Source organism: Sylvia atricapilla, chromosome 5, assembly GCF_009819655.1.
Source record: "Sylvia atricapilla isolate bSylAtr1 chromosome 5, bSylAtr1.pri, whole genome shotgun sequence".
Taxonomy (NCBI): Eukaryota; Metazoa; Chordata; class Aves; order Passeriformes; family Sylviidae; genus Sylvia; species Sylvia atricapilla.
The window spans coordinates 34476106-34494774 of NC_089144.1; the positions used below are offsets into that span (position 1 = coordinate 34476106).

An 18669-nucleotide genomic window follows, 5' to 3' on the forward strand; every position below is an offset into this window, starting at 1 on the left:
TGTTACTGGTCTTTACCTCATTTGAGCCCTGAGCAGTCTCATCTTGTCCAGGTAAGAAAGAGCATATAAAAAAATGTCATTCTTCATTTATACCAGTGGCTTTATTATGAGAAATTAGTATTGAGCTGATGACTTACAGTTGTGTGAGCACCTGAGCTGTTGGCTCAGTGGGGAACTTGAGCTTGGCATGAAACATTGCAGTACAATCCTCAATGTTTTTAATTTGGGAAAAGTCTTGAAAACGTACTTTCTGCATCAAAATTCTATGGTTATAGAGGCTGTACAAAATTTCTTCAGAGTAAAATACTTACATAGAAAAATAAGATAGTCTGTTAGAATTAAAAATATGTCTATAATAACTAAAGTAAAACATTCAGTTGTCAAGCCAGTATTTTACAAAATACAGTAAACATGATTGGGAATCTGAGAATTTGGTTTATAAAAACATACATTCTTTTGTATATACAATTCCTTCTCTGAAAAGCCACATTTGTGCAGGAAGATTTTGCCTTTGTCATTCCTGACTTTATTTGAAAATTACAAGCATAACAGCCATTAAAACCAAGATGTGTATAGTTGGTTTTGCTGCAGCTGAAGCCCGTGTGAGCTCTTGGTAGAGGGGAATTTTGGGACATGAAGCAACTCTTGATCTGATTTTATCTGAGACCTCTGGGAAAGAGAAGTCCTGTTTCAAAGCACTGAAATTTCCAGTATTGTCGGGTATTTCCAGTGTCTTCAGCATCGATTTAAATCCTGGTACAGTAGCCTAGGAGCAAACACAAAAGTGTTCTTTCTTGGTTTGAAACATTGAGTTCAACTGTGAAACAATTGTTTACATTTTAAATGTACAGGAGGAAATGTTCTAAAGATACATTTGAGAACACTAAGTGGGAAAAGGTAAAGTTTTTATGTTGCAGCAATAAGACTCCTGCTGTGCAAGAGTTGAATCCTGCAGTGATGCTTAAGCACAAGCCATTGGCAGCAAGCAGAGCCTACAAGGCATGGATGTTCTTTGGACTTCCATTTTGACACAAAGGGACTGACAGTCACTGATGGTGGTGTCAGCCTGGTGCTGCCTGGATCCCAGGCTCCACCTCCTCACCCTGCAAGAGCTCTGTGGTTTGTTTCCAACACCTCAAGCTCCTGTTGCCATGCTCCAGATGCTCATCCCAGCTGGCTCCACCATCAAGGTCCAAGGAGTGTTTTATCTCTGGACATTGAGGACTGTATCAAAAAATTTCCTTTCTGCTAATATTTAAATACATCGTTTTTTCAAAGTCTGCTAAAGAGTCTTTACACCTCCTATGACTTGAGCAGTTCAGCTCACCCACCTCTAAGGCTGCAAGTCTCACTGTGCTCTGGAACTCAATGCAATTAGAAACAATACTTCACTAGGGCTGTATACTCACATTGATCACATATGTCCCAGGCAAAAGGAGAAGAAAATACTCCCCTTGTTCATTTGTCCTGTAGGGGCAGACATGTGGCCTTCCTTTGGCTTCCACTATGGCATTGGGAATAGGATTCCCATTCTTATCAGTAACTTGGCCTTTGACACCTATGAAAAAGAGAGAGCAGGGGAAGATCATGAACTGTAACTGGTGAGCCTCCTTCTCTGAGAAAGGCAGACTGTTCTGTTGCTGGATGCACTCAAAGCTATTTCACCATGTTTCAGCACATCTAATATTAGTACTAGTACTTCGGCCTTGCTCAAGGGAATTAAACCAGAAAATCCTTGGCTGTTGTTGCTACTAGTTTACCCTCATGTTCAGTTAGAAAGCAGTATTCTAATCTCTTCTAAATCTCATTTGCTGAAGGCATCATGTACACTTACTGCATGTCGTTTACTGAAGGGCTTCAATCTCCAATACAGGTTTAGCAGTTTTTGCACACAAACACACACACACCCTTCTTTCTTGTGATCTAAAATAAATCAGTCTCTTGTCTAGTACTTTCCAAAGGCAGAATACCAACAATGTCTGCTTATGAAGTAGATTCCCCTAATTCCCACACACCATCTTAAAGGCAGCACAGGCATTAGGCAGAGATAAAATAGCAGTCAGATATTTAGGGCAACAAAATACAAGATAAACAACAGGTTTGTGCAAACCCTTCAACTCATTGTAAAGCATCACAGCTTCACTAAGCAGCAGTTCTCTTCCAAATGTGAAGTCAGATCACACCTAGAGAAGCCTTTCGAATTTACAAAATCCAAGCAGCAAAGACCCACGACACTTCTGCTGAGGCACACATACACTTGGAGACCTCTGAAATTAATGATTGTCCCAAGACAGCTCAGGAAGATGAGGGAAGGGGGGGGAGTGCATGGTCAGACAGCCCCCAGGGCCTGTCCCTTGCTCCTGCCCCATCACATTTTAAGCCCCTTGCACACCTGTAGTAGCACCCGTTGCCCCTCACCTGACACACTTGTAAGTTCTCCTGCCTTACCCATCTCTGGCTTTGTAGCACTTCCCATTTAGAAGCTCCCAAGCTAATACCAGATCTCTCCCCTGTGAGCTGTGACACTGACCCAGGCTGCTGAGGAGTTCCCTCTAAGCTGGCCTTAGCTTTCCCTCAGCCCCCATTCACATACCCACCTAGGTGTACTTGTTTGATGTATTCGATCAGAGCAACTTTGTTGTCTCTCCAGAACTTTTCCAGCTGGTCTGCTGGAGGATATTTACAGCATGACAGCTCCAATGTAATTTCAAAACACTGTCCCCAGACATAATTGTAATCTTGCATTCCACCTTAAAAGTGAAATAAAAGGGTTTTCAGCTGCAAAGAAAGACTAAGGTCAAACTAAAAGACAAACAGGAGAGTTAAAATGTTGGTACTTGCATCATACCTGTAAGAAAAGTATATCAGATAAATTATTCCTCAATGCCACACTTGTATTTACTGCCTCCTGTGAAAAACCAACTTAATTATTTACTCTAGTTACTTATAGAATGTTGTTTCTTAAAGCATGCTTCATTTTGGAAATGATGACAATTGTGGCTGAGAAAGGGTAGGTCTTTGACTTAAATTCATTCAAGCCCTCCCAACTGAAAAGGGACAAATAGGCTGGCACAGGATTTGCCGCTGCCAAAGCCATTCCAAGAGCCTTTTAAGTCTTGGAATTCAGACAATGAAAACAACTTACACAGTGCACAAGCCCCATATTCTATTTGGCTACACATAAACAATAATGGAAACATTTATTTCATTAATTAAACATTAAAAAATAGACAACATATGAATAGAAGATTGTTTGTTCTTTCTGAAAGGGGATGATCTTGATGCCAAGCAGTGCGTGCACATGTGTGCAATGTAATGTATACAGCTAGTGCAGGCCTTAAGCTAGGGCACAGAAGCAGGCAAACAGCAGTGACTGCCTCATTCACTTGTGTAATTGCTGGCTGGAAGAGTCTGAAAACAGCCAGGTCCTTGTCACAGAATCTGCATCAATGAGTTGACTTGCTCCCCTCATCAGCCTCCTACTCTGACTAAAATCACTGCCCTTTCATCATCAGAGATGTCAGGAGAAAGTGAGAACCTCTTACCAGAAGCAGCTGAATGACATCAATGACATTCTTACCTTCCAGCTGGTACCAAGAGTATCCGTTGGTAATGCCTCCTGGGAAGGTCTGTCTGTTGTCACACCCCGTCCCTTTGTACATGCTGGCATGGTTGGAAGAATAGGTTTTTGCCAGGTGAATAAAGACATCATCATCTGGAGATTTGCTGTAGCCATTCAAAGAGCCAGTAACTGCAGAGTGAAGATAGCCATTGTGGAAACCTCAACACACAGTGTTGGCTTACATGCAGAATAAACACCTCCCAAATGGCCATGTTAGGCATTGAATTTTGATGGGGTTTACCAAATTCTGCTCATCTCAGCTCAAAAGCTACGAGAACTTTTGCAGGAATCCTTATAAATTTTGCTTTGGTACAGCCAATGTTCCTAAACCCTGTCAGTTGTGAAGAACAGAGTTTGTCACCAGCTTACCTGGGTTACCATTATCAAAGGTGTAACTGGCAACCAGGGCACCCCCATGCAAGTTTGCTGAAAGAACAAACGTTTCATTTTTTATCCAGTCCATTACTGCTCGAGTCTCTGGCTGAATGCTGGCACTGTTATTTTCAAAGGCATCAGGAAAATTTCTGTTCAGGTCTTCTCCATTCTTGTTGTACCTTAGAAAGGGAGAAGACATTCCCATTATTGTTTTGCCTGTGGATACTTCCACATCAACAGCCTCCCAGTACTTCGGATCTGTGGTGTGCTAGCATCTTCAGGGAACACACAGGATGACCATGTTTTATTTCTCAAGTGTTACGGTGATGGACTTCAGTTTGCTTTCTGGCAGCACTGAAATTGTCATAGGCCACAATAAAACAATTCTTAGTGGAAACAGAGAATATTTAACATTCTATTTAACACGGAATGCACACCTACTCATAAGTGAATTAGAAACACCAGAGCCAGATCAGAAGGACTTTGTCCTCCTCCTGTATGTTTTTCCTGCTCATATAGAAGACCAAGGTAACTACTGAATGGCTGTATCCCTTGGGCTGTTGTCACTCTCAACAGACAGAAAAAATTTCAGTCAAACACAGCATGCATTTTCTTCCCCCTGAACCTTAACACCCAGCCTGTTCAAACACTCTCTTGCTTTTTCACTCAGGAATAAAGAGCGTATTCACCATTGGCTGTGTTAATTTTTGAGCTCTGTCTGTTAAACTCTGTCCATTTGACAGTATAGTTCCATACAAGTGCCATCTATTTGCTGAAGAATGTATTTTTCTTAATAAAAAGTATGGCCTACAGTTCTTTAGTTCCACCTAAAGAACTAAACTACCTAAACGTTCTTTTCACTTGTTACTGACATTGCCAAGGCCAGTGAACCAAGAGAACTTCCAGCTCATGGGTTTGCTTTTTCTGCACATTCCAAATTTGTCCTTTGGTCATTTCTTCCCATTCTCTCACTGTGTCTTTCCGTCTTCTAGCTTGTTAAGGTTTTCATCCCCTTTTTGGTCTCTGCAATAATCATGTTAAAGAATGCAAAAGTAGCACAGGATGCAATGCCAAGTTATATTTTCTCCCATGTAGGTTTTTTTTCCTACCATCACTATTAGCAGAGACTATTATAGCTGGTTCTGCTTGTGTAACTCCTCCTTCCTACTAAATCCACATTCAACATTATTTTTAAACACATTGCTAAAGTCCATTCAATGAGCTTAGACACACTTTTTAAGAAGGGTTACAGAATTCTCCAATTGAAATAGATCCCTGTGGGTAGAATTTTCCTTCTTTTCTTGTAGCACTCAAAAGGTGCTACAAAATAGGGAATTGTGCTTGTATTAGCAATCTGGGTCTCCTGCCTAAAAGGTGAGGTCATGATACCATGCTGACCAATTTTTTCTGGCCACACCACATATAAACAGCAGTCTGACTCAATCTTCCAGAAACTCTATGCCATAACAATGTGTCCTCAGAAGAGCACAGGCAAAAATTAGCCCTAGCACATCCAGTAGACTCTGCTCTCCACCAAGTATAGTGCAGTCTTCTGGATATCTGCAATTATTACTCCCTACCCATTTCTTTTACCTCTCCCACCCTTACCTTCCTCGTGTGTAAAAACAATCAGGCACTTTTGTAGCTTCAAATCCATCAGGATTCATTGTTGGCATGATATGAACTCGGGTATTATTGAGTAACCGGGTAATAACTGGGTCACGTCCATAGCTGGTCACCAGGAAATCTATCAAATGGAGCAGGATTTCTCTCCCAACAGTCTGTGAAAAGAAGCACAGATTTTACTTTAAGTTTGATATGGAAGAATGAAAAAAAAAAAAAAAAAAAGATCCACCACCTTGAACTTCCAAGTTTTCCTTACAGGCCACACAGACATACAAAGCATATGAGAGCACACTGATCAGCATTTGTTTTATGCTCTCCCCTAAATATATTTAAAGCAATTGAATAGATTCAAAGAATCACTGGAGGGTTTTCTCAAGGGTTCTAAACCCAGATCAACCAGACCTTTTTGTATAATGGGAAACTGTGTCAGATGCACTGCTTAAATCTTGCATGGATAAGGAACAGCTACAACAAAAACTAAAGCTGCCTGATAAACATCATGTGGGCTTGGGAACACCCCAGTGCATTTACTCAGTCCCACAGCAGGGTCCCAGCTCAGTGCTGGTGCCCCAGTGACCCTGCACACGAGTGCCAGCACTGTGCAGCACCACTTGGCAGTGCTGCTTCAGGAGGAAGGGAGGACAAGTCTGCCACATTTTCCAGGATGCCATAGAGCAGGATTTTTCCTTGTTGTTCCTCTTATATGGGAAGTCAGTTTTAAAACAACATCAAAGAGGCCAATAGGGTTATTACATCACTTTATTTTAATGTCATGAACATGCACATTGAGGAAACCAAACAAATCCTTAGAAAAAGACATGGAAAGACATTTGGATATGGACTTTAGATGAAGGAGAGGCAGCGGCAGAGAAAAAACGAGCATATTTTTGTTTGTGTAAGTTTGTGTAAGTTATGAAAGCTGACATCTCCTTTTAGTCTATCAGATTTTAGGCAAAACAGTGTCAAGTACTAAATCCAGAGTTAAGGACAACCCTATTCTACCCCAGAAACCACTGCTAGTGTTCACTGGACATACTTTCCAGGGGCACTTTCCACAGCACCATGACCCATGCCTCAAGGGTGTTTTAGGGTTCCTAAACCCTGTCTGGAAAGGGAATAAACCAAGACCTGCAAGTAGATGAGTTCTAGAGATAACTTATCTCCACTTTATCTCCAAGAACAAAGCTTAGTATATCACAACAGGATCTAAACCAGCACCTAAGTATGTGAAAAGAGACTGCTTTGCAGGTTTGATAAATACACTCTGTGAAATTTAAGAAGGGATGCAACAGAACCTGTCTTGTACAGGCAGCTCCTGAAAAGGGTGATAGACATCTTGGGAAGCATATAAGGGTGGGGGAAGAAGGGAGAGGGAGAAGGAAAGGGAGAGGAGTCCAAATCATGGCCCTGGCATGAGAGGTGAAGTTACCAGACTTAGAAACAGCAAGAATAGCTCTAGCACAGAGACAGCTAAACTACAGACAAGACTGGACTGCTGTCTGGACAAACTGGGAAAGTTCTCCTACTGTACTTCTCTTCAGTACCTGACCAAAAGAAATCCCAAAAGGAAAGGGCAGAGAAACAGGAGCAGAAAGGGGAAAAAAGAAAAGTAATGAAAGAGTGTGGTAGAAAACAACAGTGTCTATAAAGAATGAAAGTTGACTAGATTTTCACAGATTACACACTTTGCACTTAAAAGTTAATCCCAGGCTTACTTACATGTACAGTATTTTATAAACTATTTTATAGGATTCCCAGTATAGCTATTGTTGTACTCAGGACATTTAGGCAATTCAGATTATTATAAGAGTGTTGGCACCTGGGTGACTGCACAGTGAGGGAAGAATATACTTATTACCATTGTTTTGCTGTGGTAACAGAGGGGTGGTTTTGTTTTGGTCCAGACCACCCTGCATTGCTTGGGAAAGCACATCTGGAAGTATCTGAGAGAGTTTTTGTTTCTGGGAAAGTTCAAGGTCAAGTTTTGATCAAGTCCTTGGAAATCATCTGCTGTTCAGTCAAGCTTTACCCTGTTACTACAGAGGTCAGGTATGGCTGTAGATAAGAGTTATGAGTCACTTCATTTTATTTTAGAGCCTCAAATAAAGGATCTAGACACACTGAAGGTAGGTTGCTGACAGTAGAGGACAGACACCTTTACCTGCCTCAGGCTTAATATGAAGATAGAGAGAAGAGCAGAGGACAGCATGTATGTGCTCTGGGGCTTTGAGAGGACGTGGACATCTAGTTTTGATTGCAGTATCCCAAGGGAGATGCCAAAGTGGACTGTGTCACACAGAGGGTGACTGAAAAGCAAAGGAAATCCCTTTCTCCCACATCTAGGGATACAATTAGACATTAAGTTTCTCTGTGCACGTTCAGATGTCAGCTTCCTCCTGTGCCCCAAAGGGAGAAAGTCCGCAGGAAAGGCTTTCAGCGATCCTTCGGAGAAGCATGAATGAAGAAGCGTGCAGGCGTCAGGGCATGGATCAACGCTTGAGAAAAGGGTGTGACTGCTGCTTTTGTACACAAATCCTTTAAACTTCCTGACTCTGCCTGCTGGCAGGGCTGTGTCAGCACCCTGCTCAGCTACCACAGGGATTACTCAAGAAGCCCGAGCGGCAGCTGGTTAGGAGATTAAGGTTAGCTCCAATTGCACCTGTACTCTAACACTTTACTGCATCAGCCCTGGGTTTAGAACAGTGTGGTTACCACATGATATAGACCTAATACCAGGGGACTATGGGTGGATGGACTCTGCCCATTTTTATTATTAAATTCCTTTCCTTAAACATGGCCTGGTTTTTAAGTTGAATGATGTTGAAAGAAAGATCCAAACCATCAGGTAGGACCTGTTTCAGGGCACCACAGTCTTGCCCATCTCCTTGCTCCAGTCTCAGCTGCTCCACAGGCCAGGAGCAGCATTCCAGGCACAACCCCACCTAAGGAAGTGGAGTATGAGCAGAGAAACGAGTAGGCCATCCTGGTTTCCCACTGAAATGCCACACTTGCAAGATGTTATTTTTAACACTTGTACAGCACTAATTACTAGGCACCGCTAGGACATACCCCACTGGGGTTGTCCTTTGCTAAAACACGCCAGTGTTAAAGTGACTGCTCGTGTGAATAGTTCGGCACACATCCCTTTATTTCTACAGCAGCAATCACCACAGACACCTGAGAAATACCACATGTATGACAGGGAAGTGCAGTTCTCTGGTTTATATCACTGCAGGAAACAGCAACACAAACCCTGCTTTTGAACTAGTAACTGGTGTAAATTGTTATCGCCTGGACAAACTCCACTGGCCTCAGGATCTACTTGGCTGAGACATGGATTGCTTTCTCTTTTCCCACTCAGAAGAGTGTGAAGATAAGGAAAAAAAGTAACTGCAGCAAGGCAGTGTTAAAATGTGCTGAAACAGACCTCAGCAACATCCAGCTTTTGTCAAAGTTTGTTGTTAGCATTGAAAGTTGATGGGCTTGAATTTTGAAATCTCTGGTGCTTCTGACCTTTTCCACATTACATCAGCTAATACTGAAGCTAGGTGGAAAATAGTTGACTATGTAAAAAAAAAATATAAATGGTGTTTTTTTTTCTAGAGCAAATACTGTTTCCCTGCATATCACTTCAATAATATATCACACAGGACTGAGGACATAGAAATATGGACTTCCAACTCCTTACAGCATGTTGTGCAGTATATGCAGCATTTTATTTTTGTGCAACTGGATGATAAAAAAGCCTTTTTTCCACAGTGCTATTTTGATAGTGTAAATGCAGCTTTCATTAATTTTTTAGAAATAAGACTAAGAAATTCCACACAAGACTCATTAGTTAATTGTTTAGTGTTTTTTTAAGACCCCCTTATATTGATCATAAATAAATCTACTCTAGTCCTTATTCATCTAAGCACTAACATTTCAGGAACCCCTACTGTGGATATGACTATGTCCATGATGGCATGGAGAACAGGGTAGAGTTGCTTTAACCTATTTTACAAGATAAGGCAGCAGAAAAACACATCCTTTCACATAGGCTAGTCCAGGTCTATCAGTACAGGCTCAGTTTCACATAATGAAAGAGGAAAACTACTATTATTTTAAATAATATTTTATACTACTATATTATTATATCACCTATATTAGTGTCCTATTTATATTATTATAAATAAATTGTTTATTATGAATAAGCCATTGTATTCTTTAATATTATTTGTAATGTTGTTATTTTATATGCTGAGAAAATAAAGCAATCAGAAGTGGACACGTTAGGATAAAAGGAGAAAATCAGCACTGAGAAAGAGTTTATCTTGTGATGGTCCAGTTACACAACAGGAAGTGTGTAACAGCAGAAAGTTAAAGCCATATACTCAATACATTAAAGGGGGAAAGCAGCAACACACAGGAAGTTAACAGTTTGTTCAGATGTGATTTCCTTAAAGGGTTTCCCTGTGGTGACATACATGGTTTAGAAACAGCCTTCCAATTAGATCCTATTTGTTCAGTTGTATAGAATGGACTTAAGTCACTGGCCCAGAGGGTCCAAAGGTGATAGCTCTGCTCCATTTATGACTTAGGAGTATTTAGGGGTTGAGTTGTGGTTGATGTTAAGCAGGAGGAGTTCTTCCCCAGGGAGGAACGTGTGACTTAGAAAGAGAAGATCTTTCAAGTAAGAGCACAAGGCTGGGACAAGAGAGGCTGCTGTCTAATTCAGAGTGGGGGCTGCCCCAGAAGATCAGGCAACCTCTCCCTCATTTTCCTCCTGCAGACTTTATTAACATTTCACAAGCTTATGCATTTTGTGCAGTCAATTACTGCCATCATGATTAAAGTCAGCTTAAATCAGTTTTAATTTGGCTCAGGTTAAACAAAAAGTACTGTTAAAAATGATGTCCAGCTTCATACAGGCAACACAAAGAATGGGAGAAGTCTTTTGTTGCATCTCAGTGGATCTGGGGCAAAAGTTCACTCTATCTGGCAAGAGTGAACACAAATGAAAATCTTTTAAATCTTGGCTGGTTATATCAAGAAAAATGAACTGACTTAAAAAACTTTTCAGTTCTGAAAAAAAAAAACCCAAAACTTCTTTCCTGGTATTGTGTACTCGCATTACTTTATCAGAACTTCCCTATTGGGCAGCTTTCCAGATAACCTAGATTTTCTTCCAGCAGCATGTGTGAACAGCCCACACATATGTAATTCAGGTTCCACCACAACTTTTATGTTTTTGGAGCAGTGGGCCAGCTGAGTCTAAGTTAAGTGTCCCATGGGTGATCATAACAGGTTAGAAGGGCAACATCACCAAACAACACTTGAGAACAGTTCATTTTGTACCTTTTGTGGAAAACATCACTGAAGCACAAAAGGCCTGACTGGATCAATGAAGCCATAGTCCCACGATTTCAATTTATGAAAAACTCTGGCACACGGCTTGAAGCCTGTTGTATAATTAGTGCAAAACTTATCTGCTTAACATACTGTAGGGGTAGTTGAATCTATCCCCAGTGACTAGTCCAGCAGAATCTTAGATTATAGGGAAAAAAAAAAACAAACCATTCAAGTTCTCCAATGCTTCTCTATAAAAGGAATTAATTTCCTGCCATCTGAAATATATTTATGATCAGATTAAGAAAAACACCCAAACACCAATTGTGTTTTAACTGTATGTACCAAAAAACCCCATATGGCAAAAATCATCATGAGGGCTTGAAAAAGAGGAATAGCTCTATTTCTGGAATGTTCCCTAGGTGTGAGCTTAGTCTTACAAACAATTGGAATGTAGGATGCCTTAGCAAGGCAGCTCCAACACCAACCCTGCTCAGACCATCTGGCACTGTGTCTGGCTTCAAAACAAAATCTTGTCTCATTTCCTCATGAAGTCAATAAAAAAAACTTAGATCTGAGCTGCCAATCCCCAGCAACTCCCAGCCCTGTGGATGTGCTTCTATGGTCAAAGCTCCTTATGTGTACCCAGCTGGGCAGTGATAATGACAGGGGTGCTTCCTTGTGGACTCCAGTATGTGTGGCCCTTTGCAGTCCAGAAATATTGGATTTGCAAGCCAGTCCATTCCAGATGAGATAATATCCTGCCCTCCAACTCCTCCCCATCAAAGCTGGGTGATTTACAGTCACAGGTTTGCAATCCCCTTCAGCAGTCCGCAGGGATTGGGATGTGGAGCCTCAGTTCCTTGATGCCTTGGTGACACACACCATGTTCCAGGAGCTGCAAACTCTCTCTTGAGCACCCAGTAACAAATGGACCCATTTGACACCATGAATCAGCTTCCTCCCACACAGAGTTAAACTCAAAGGCAGTCAAACTCCCAGCAACACTGAGCAGGGCCAGTGTCCAAACAAGGTGAAACTAGTCTTACTTGGGGAAAATTCTTGGCACATAATGTCACAAGTGCCTGTAGGCGTGCAAATGCGCACACACAGCATTGTTAACAGCAGTAACCCGTGACACATTGCCCTCTGCACGGGATACACTTTCTACTATATCTATCTATCTATCTTCCTCAGTTTTGGGAATTCACAGTTTAGCACATATATATGCATATATACCTTGCTATTATTTAAAATAGTTCAATTATTTAACTTTCACATGAAAGACTGCATAAAAACGTATTGCACAGTTCAAACTTATCCTGAAGGTGACTAATATGATCAAGTAAAGCTAAAGAATAAAAGAAATGCAAAGCAAAAAAGTACTGTAGAGGACAGTGAAGCTTTGATTCTTTCTAATTCAGATCCAAGTACTGCAGGTAGGCTCATAATCATAATTTCTCCTTGACCATCAATAAGTGGGCATTCTTCCCAGAGCAAGTTTATTGTTCTGGCATGGCTTTTTCTTTTAGACTCTGTGTTATCTCAGGTGAATCTAGTGGTTGCTAAAATAAATTTTCTTCCCACAAGAAATAATTTGATGCTTCACAGCAATTATTATTTAATTTTAGGATGTATTTGAAGAGTTCTATCAGTCATATTTCATGCCTGGGCAATAACAATGTACAAGCAAACTCCTGCATCTTACTCTTTGTCAGGAACTTAAAGCCTCTGGGTTTACTCACTTGGAGAAGACAAAGCTCTCTACTTAAAAGAGGTCCTGAGTGTAGGATTGGAGGACTCTTCACCATGATGTAAGGTCTCCTAAGGCCCTTCCACCAAAACAAGGGAACTTTATTCTGAAAATTCCTCAATAAATACACACATATTTTGTCTTCCTTGAGTTATGACATACCTCAGTAATAAGAAGCACATGTCTGAGAGCTGCTCACTCTAAACCTCTGGTAAGTGTATTTGGTATAAATGACATTGCAAAAATTGAAACGTACCTCATCCCCATGCATATTAGCAACATACTTGAACTCTGGAATGCCAATCTTATGATGGGTTGGAAACCTTCCCAGAACAAGAACCCACAGGTCTCTACCTTTAAGAGGGGAAGGGGAAAAGACATTTTTTAAAACAAGTGTAAAAAAGCATACAAGCCTTAGAAGAATAAAAAGAGTTTGTCATTAAGACCATTGTATACAAATTCTCGTATTTCATTGGTGCCCACTCAGTCCTACACATAACATATCAAAGTAGACTGTGGGGTTCTTTTATTCTATGAATATTTGCAATATTAGTTATAAGAATAAATATACTTTGCCTTCTGCCAAAGTATGTAATAAACCCTGCAATTTCTAAAGCACTTAATCGGGACTAGAAAAGAAGGCTTTTTTTTTTTTTTTTTTGTATAAACACTTTTCAAATTAAGTTTAGCAAGTGAGACCACTGTTGCCCCCCCCACTCCCAAATTTTAAATCATAAGGCTTTTCTCAAATATAAATATATACAGAAGTTTTCATTATCATAAAGAAAGAATATCTGGTTTTGTACTAAAGAAAACACAAAAAAGCTAAACACATTCATGCATTACTGCTCAGAAAACAGGAGGTACCAGAAGGAGCTGTATCAGAGATATATTTTAAGTATATCAGCAGGGAAAGAATTAATAGCTACAGAAAGAGTATTAGTTAGGATCACTAAACCTGCAAAAGAAGCTGAACTTGAAGTAACAAAATAAACATATATATACATTTTGGAGGTCCACATTTAAGGGGGGGGCAGGGAGGGAGAGAGAAAAGAGCATTTTTTGTTATTATTTTTAGTGATACTGTGGCATTTCAGACCTCATCTGCTGATCTGTGTTTCCCACTAGTCTGCTCAGTGAGGTGGAAAATTCAAGTTTCAGTAGATGGGAGCAATGAAACTGGACCAGTTCCTTGATAACAGCAGTGTCAGGCTATAGATTGCTAATGCCCAGGCCTCACAAGCATGTCAGCTGTCCCCAGCTCCACATAGGGCTTTTTGGGACCCATGACATGTCTGAGAGGAGGCCAGCCATCATGGCTTTTTTTGAGGGAAAGAGGAACTTAGGAATTGCTGTCTGCAGTACTATAAAAAGCCTTATTTCCTAAATCTTTGTGGATCGTCAAATCTGAAGTAAACAAACTCTGGAGCATATTGGCTTCCCATTCCTGAAGGCATGACCCCTGTAGTCATGCACATGCCACAGCATTTTTCTTTTCTTTTCTAGCTATGTGACTGGCTCACAGGAGCTATACCACAAGGGTCATGGCTTTGGGAATGGGAGAAAAACTTGAAGAGACAGAAGCAACACTGCAAGATGCACTGAAACAGTTGTAAGAGAGGTAAAACTGAAGACACTGATTATCAAACTAAATTCTCAGTTAACAGAATCAGTGTCTTAAGCTTAGGATCAAGAAGCATCAAAACAGTGCTGAGAGTTGACAGATTTAACACAGAGTGATCTCAGTAGATCTCCCCTGGTTTTACAGCTGCTCTTGAAGACATCGGTGTTCAACCACTGTAACCACGCTAAGCACAAAGCTGTGAGATGATGCTACTGACTCATTAAAGGACAATGTGAGCAAGCAGTCCATACTTTTAAAAATAATTTTGTGGCAACTGATTTGGTAAGAAAGCTAGTTATTTGGCCTTGTTATATGCAGAGCCACTGTTTCATAAAAAACTAAGAAGCTTGATTTCTGTAAGCCTAGAAAAGTTGCAGAGTGGAGAACCCAAAGATACTAGCTTTTAATCACATTCTTCTTCAAAAAGAAAAGAAAGAGCACACAAATCATATTACCCTAGCCCTTCCCCCCTCCAAAACCTCCAGAGGTCCCGTCTAATCTCAACCATCCTGCAGCTCTGTGAAAATAGATTACAAGTCTTGCTGTAGTAGCATATGTTTGGAACTGAAAACAACCCTAGTAGCAAGAAGACAGTTATTCATAATCAAGTGTGGACAACAATCTCAACTTACTTTCCAACACTGCAATGTGTCATTCTCTCTACAGTTATATCCTGGGGCAACTTGCAATGAATTACCAAGGAAGTTCTTCCAGAACACTCCCATGATTCTTTGTCCTTATGCCTTCTAAGCTCTGCTTCCCAGATCTCATTCTCTCTACTGGAAGGCAAGATGAGACATCCCTCCTTGGTGTCAGCTGTCATGTGGACTCCTGCACCAAGAGGAACCCACCTGCTGACAGTGGTGATTGCAGCCTTTCCACCACGGCTCAAACCCAGAGGTGGCTGCTGCAAACCCACACATGCAGCTCACGACATATTCTCAAGCAAAGAGACCAAAGAAGAGGTAAAGTGTTCTGGATGTTTCCATCATTTAGGATTTTCTACAAATAATAGGGTATTCTGATTTCAAACTTAAAAAGAATACTTCCAGTGTCTTCCCATCAGCAGCTCTCATTTGTGCTGCTCTCACTCAATTCATGAGTGAATTGCACTCATGGGAAACACAAGGAAGAGCTAAGTATAAACTAACAGTAAGTACTGATGTAAATTGGTCTTTCCTGCATTAGTGTTAAGAGTGCTTAGAGTTTGTTTGAGGACCATCCACACAATAAACACTCCCATGAGCTGAGATACCAATTATTTCCTGGCATTTCCAGCTTATAAGAAGTACTAAACCTTCAATTAACATACATTCCTGGGTCTGCTCAACCTGCAGTACTGGATAGTGTATCTATGAGGGATTATGTAAGATTTCTTCCATATGGCTGTAATTAAGCACATATAAAAAGATTCAGCATACGGATGGTTTCCTTTAATCAGCAAAGCCTGTATAACTGTGGTTTGGTACCTGAAGGGAACAGCCAAGCTTCCTCTTACGCTTTGAAAAGCCATTTCTCACTGCCAAATTGCCAAACCAAAACTGACGTCAACTAATTAGTGAACTATCTTTCAAGTGATGAAGACAAACCTGTGTGTTTCTAACTGTGTCTCAGGACAAGTAACAAGAGTTGTATTGGAGCAGAGCCAGACCACACAGCTTCTAGTAGAATGAAAAGCTTTTTTATACATTAAAAAAGTTTTCTAGCATTGCCACTAGTTTGCAACATAGTGTCAGCATTGTAAACAGGTGTACAAAACCTGGTAATTAAAATGAAGAATTGAAACTGATCTCCAGATCTAGTAGGAAAGAAACCAAATCAATTTTGTTGATGTCAGAGTCTGGATTGTGCTCCCTGTTTTTGTTCTGAACTTTATTTCCGCTTTTCTTCACTTTGTTCTTTACAGTTTCACTTATGAAAAACTTGTCATTTCAAAGAAAATTATGGCTAGGAAATGAAGTGAAATGACTGGAAAAATGGATCACTTTCAGTAAGTCAGGCTAGAGTACTGATTCAAGAGTTTGCAGGGAGGACCACTTTGACCAAGAAAAAGCAATAGACTGACTACAGTCCTCCTGGGCTGGCCATGAGTTGAACACTGGCTTCAGGGGTAGGAACTGCAGTAATGCGGATCTGTGTTGAGGCAGTCCCTACCCAGAAAGATGCAGGACAGAGAAGAGGGGAAGAGAGATTAACTCTCACTAGAATGCAAGGTCCCAGAACAATTGAATAGAACCAATCTCAGAATTTAACAGCCCAGGTTAGAAAGAACCTCAAGAGATCATCTGGTCCAATCCTATATGGGAAAGGAAACTCAGGTAAGATTATTCAGTACTTTGTTCAATTGCATCTTTAAAACCTCCAGTGAGGAGGACTCTGCCTCATTTCTGGGGAAGTCATTCCAGTGAATGATTCTCCCTGTAAAAAAGTTTCTACAGATGTTTAATCTCATGTATATTGAGATTAAACCTCTCATAGTGCAACTTGTACCCATCACCCCTTGGTTTTTTTTCCATGTGGCTCCTTATGAAGTGAGAGGATCCATCCTCTTTGTAGCCACTCTTCAAGCACTAGAATTCTGTGAAAAGATTCCCCTGTAAGCATTCTCTTCTCCAGGCAGATGAACCTCCTCGGGGCAACACTGTCTTCCAGCAAAACACTACCACAGCTAATGAAGGACTTCAAGAGTAATTCCTTTTGATAAACTATCTCCAGCAGCACCCTTGCCCTGAGGTACTCTGATTTGTCATCACCAATTCAAGCTGGAAAATCTAAGGCCATTTTGGAACTTTTCTTCTGCAAGGGGACTGCCCAACAACACACCTGGCTTGATTCAGATTCTAACAGAATTTGAAGTACCAGTACATTATTTGTATAACCAGAAATGGTTAATCAGAATGACTGATGTAGCAGTATTACAGTATTACAGAAGTAGCCTTACAAATATGAATGAATATGTGATTTTAATCTAGCCAGACTGAGTAAAACATCCCCAAAATAAGCTGCATACCTGAAGCTGAGATCAGAAAAACACCTGTAAGAAAACTGTACCTCAAATTCTTTTGTGAGCATTTATCCTTACTTTCAGGTATACCACGGTCCACCAACTCAGAATGGATTATCTGAAGATTTACCCTGTAGTAGCACTGGCATTAGTAATGAACAAAGTTGATAAGCCAAGAAGAGCTAGGGCGCTTAAAATATAAGAAAGCCTTCAAGGTATTTTTAAAAATAAAGAGATACAGATCAATCACATATATCTGCCAATATTCAACATAGTGCTTAGGTAAGCACAAAAAAAGCCAAAAGAACCCAAGGTAACATTTGTTAACAGGTCTGTCACAGCCACTGAGTCACTATGTGGGGGCCACTGCTAAACTTAATACTTTTGGCCTCTTCCCACGGGTCCCTTACTAAAGGCATAAGGCACTCTCTCTCTGCAAAAAGTAAATAGAAGTATCATTTTCCCACTATTTAATCAGTTCCTATCTACTCCAAGAGATTATACCAGTCGCTCTAAATTAGTCAGCACCATATAAGCAGAACTGATGGAATAAACAATGACTCTAAAAAACACTAGATACTGTTTATTTGTATCCAAAGCACTTGAGAAAGGAAGGGAGTCAAAACAATTCATGGTTCACATGCTAGCCTTTCTTTCTAAAGGTTTACAAATCTTTGGTTGATTGGGACATCCATAGCTGCTTTAGACACTTTCACAAGACTTGTATCTTACGAGAACAGTGACCCTTTCTTTCCTATGCACATGTGAGTCACCACTGTACCATATCCAGTTCTCATAATCAAGTTGAACACTCTCTTTAAATACAAAACCGTGAAAATTTGCCAATGAAGAGCACAGTCCCTATAATAGTACCTTACAGGTTATTTGAACAAAAATCAAGAAATAAAAATAAATTTGAAAAAGCCGAAGAAAAACAACCCCGAGGGAATGTTGGTTCTAAATATAGGTACACTAGCCTCATTCAGCATTTCTGACTAAGAAGATGAGAACACCACAGACACATAGAAATAGTCTAAGCAGGCTTTTTCTACTATTTACACTGACTGATTTCATATTTAGAGCCAGAAACCAAATAGACTATTTTTCCTTTTCAGCAACTCCTGTTTCTATCACCACAAGATTTTTAAACCTAGTTCTAAAAAGGTATGCTTTATTTCCTGAGAAAGCTGTGAAGCTGGTATGCATCTAGTAATTTTCAGAAAAGCTATTGTATACGTGAAAGTAATAAATATTATCTGTAGCAATGTACCTGCACAACTTAGGCCATTCTCTGTACCAGTCAAACTGTTTGTAACCAATCTTAACAAACCACCTGC

The 18669-nt window shown here is 40.4% G+C and overlaps 1 protein-coding gene across 2 annotated transcripts in view; it reads right to left on the reverse strand.

Moving 5' to 3' along the window:
- Positions 1-79: 79 nt before the first annotated feature.
- Positions 80-18669, reverse strand: part of CPM (carboxypeptidase M) — a 28835-nt gene continuing 10245 nt past the window's right edge. The window contains exons 3-9 of one of the 2 annotated variants that reach the window (XM_066319162.1): positions 12961-13058; positions 5606-5778; positions 3992-4176; positions 3581-3751; positions 2598-2750; positions 1410-1558; positions 80-766 (exon numbers count right to left, since the gene is read on the reverse strand). In XM_066319162.1, the coding sequence (XP_066175259.1) occupies positions 527-766; positions 1410-1558; positions 2598-2750; positions 3581-3751; positions 3992-4176; positions 5606-5778; positions 12961-13058 (1169 nt within the window). In that variant the 3' untranslated portion in view covers positions 80-526. The remainder of the gene's footprint in view (positions 767-1409; positions 1559-2597; positions 2751-3580; positions 3752-3991; positions 4177-5605; positions 5779-12960; positions 13059-18669) is intronic. The other variant, XM_066319163.1, reaches the window with a different exon arrangement.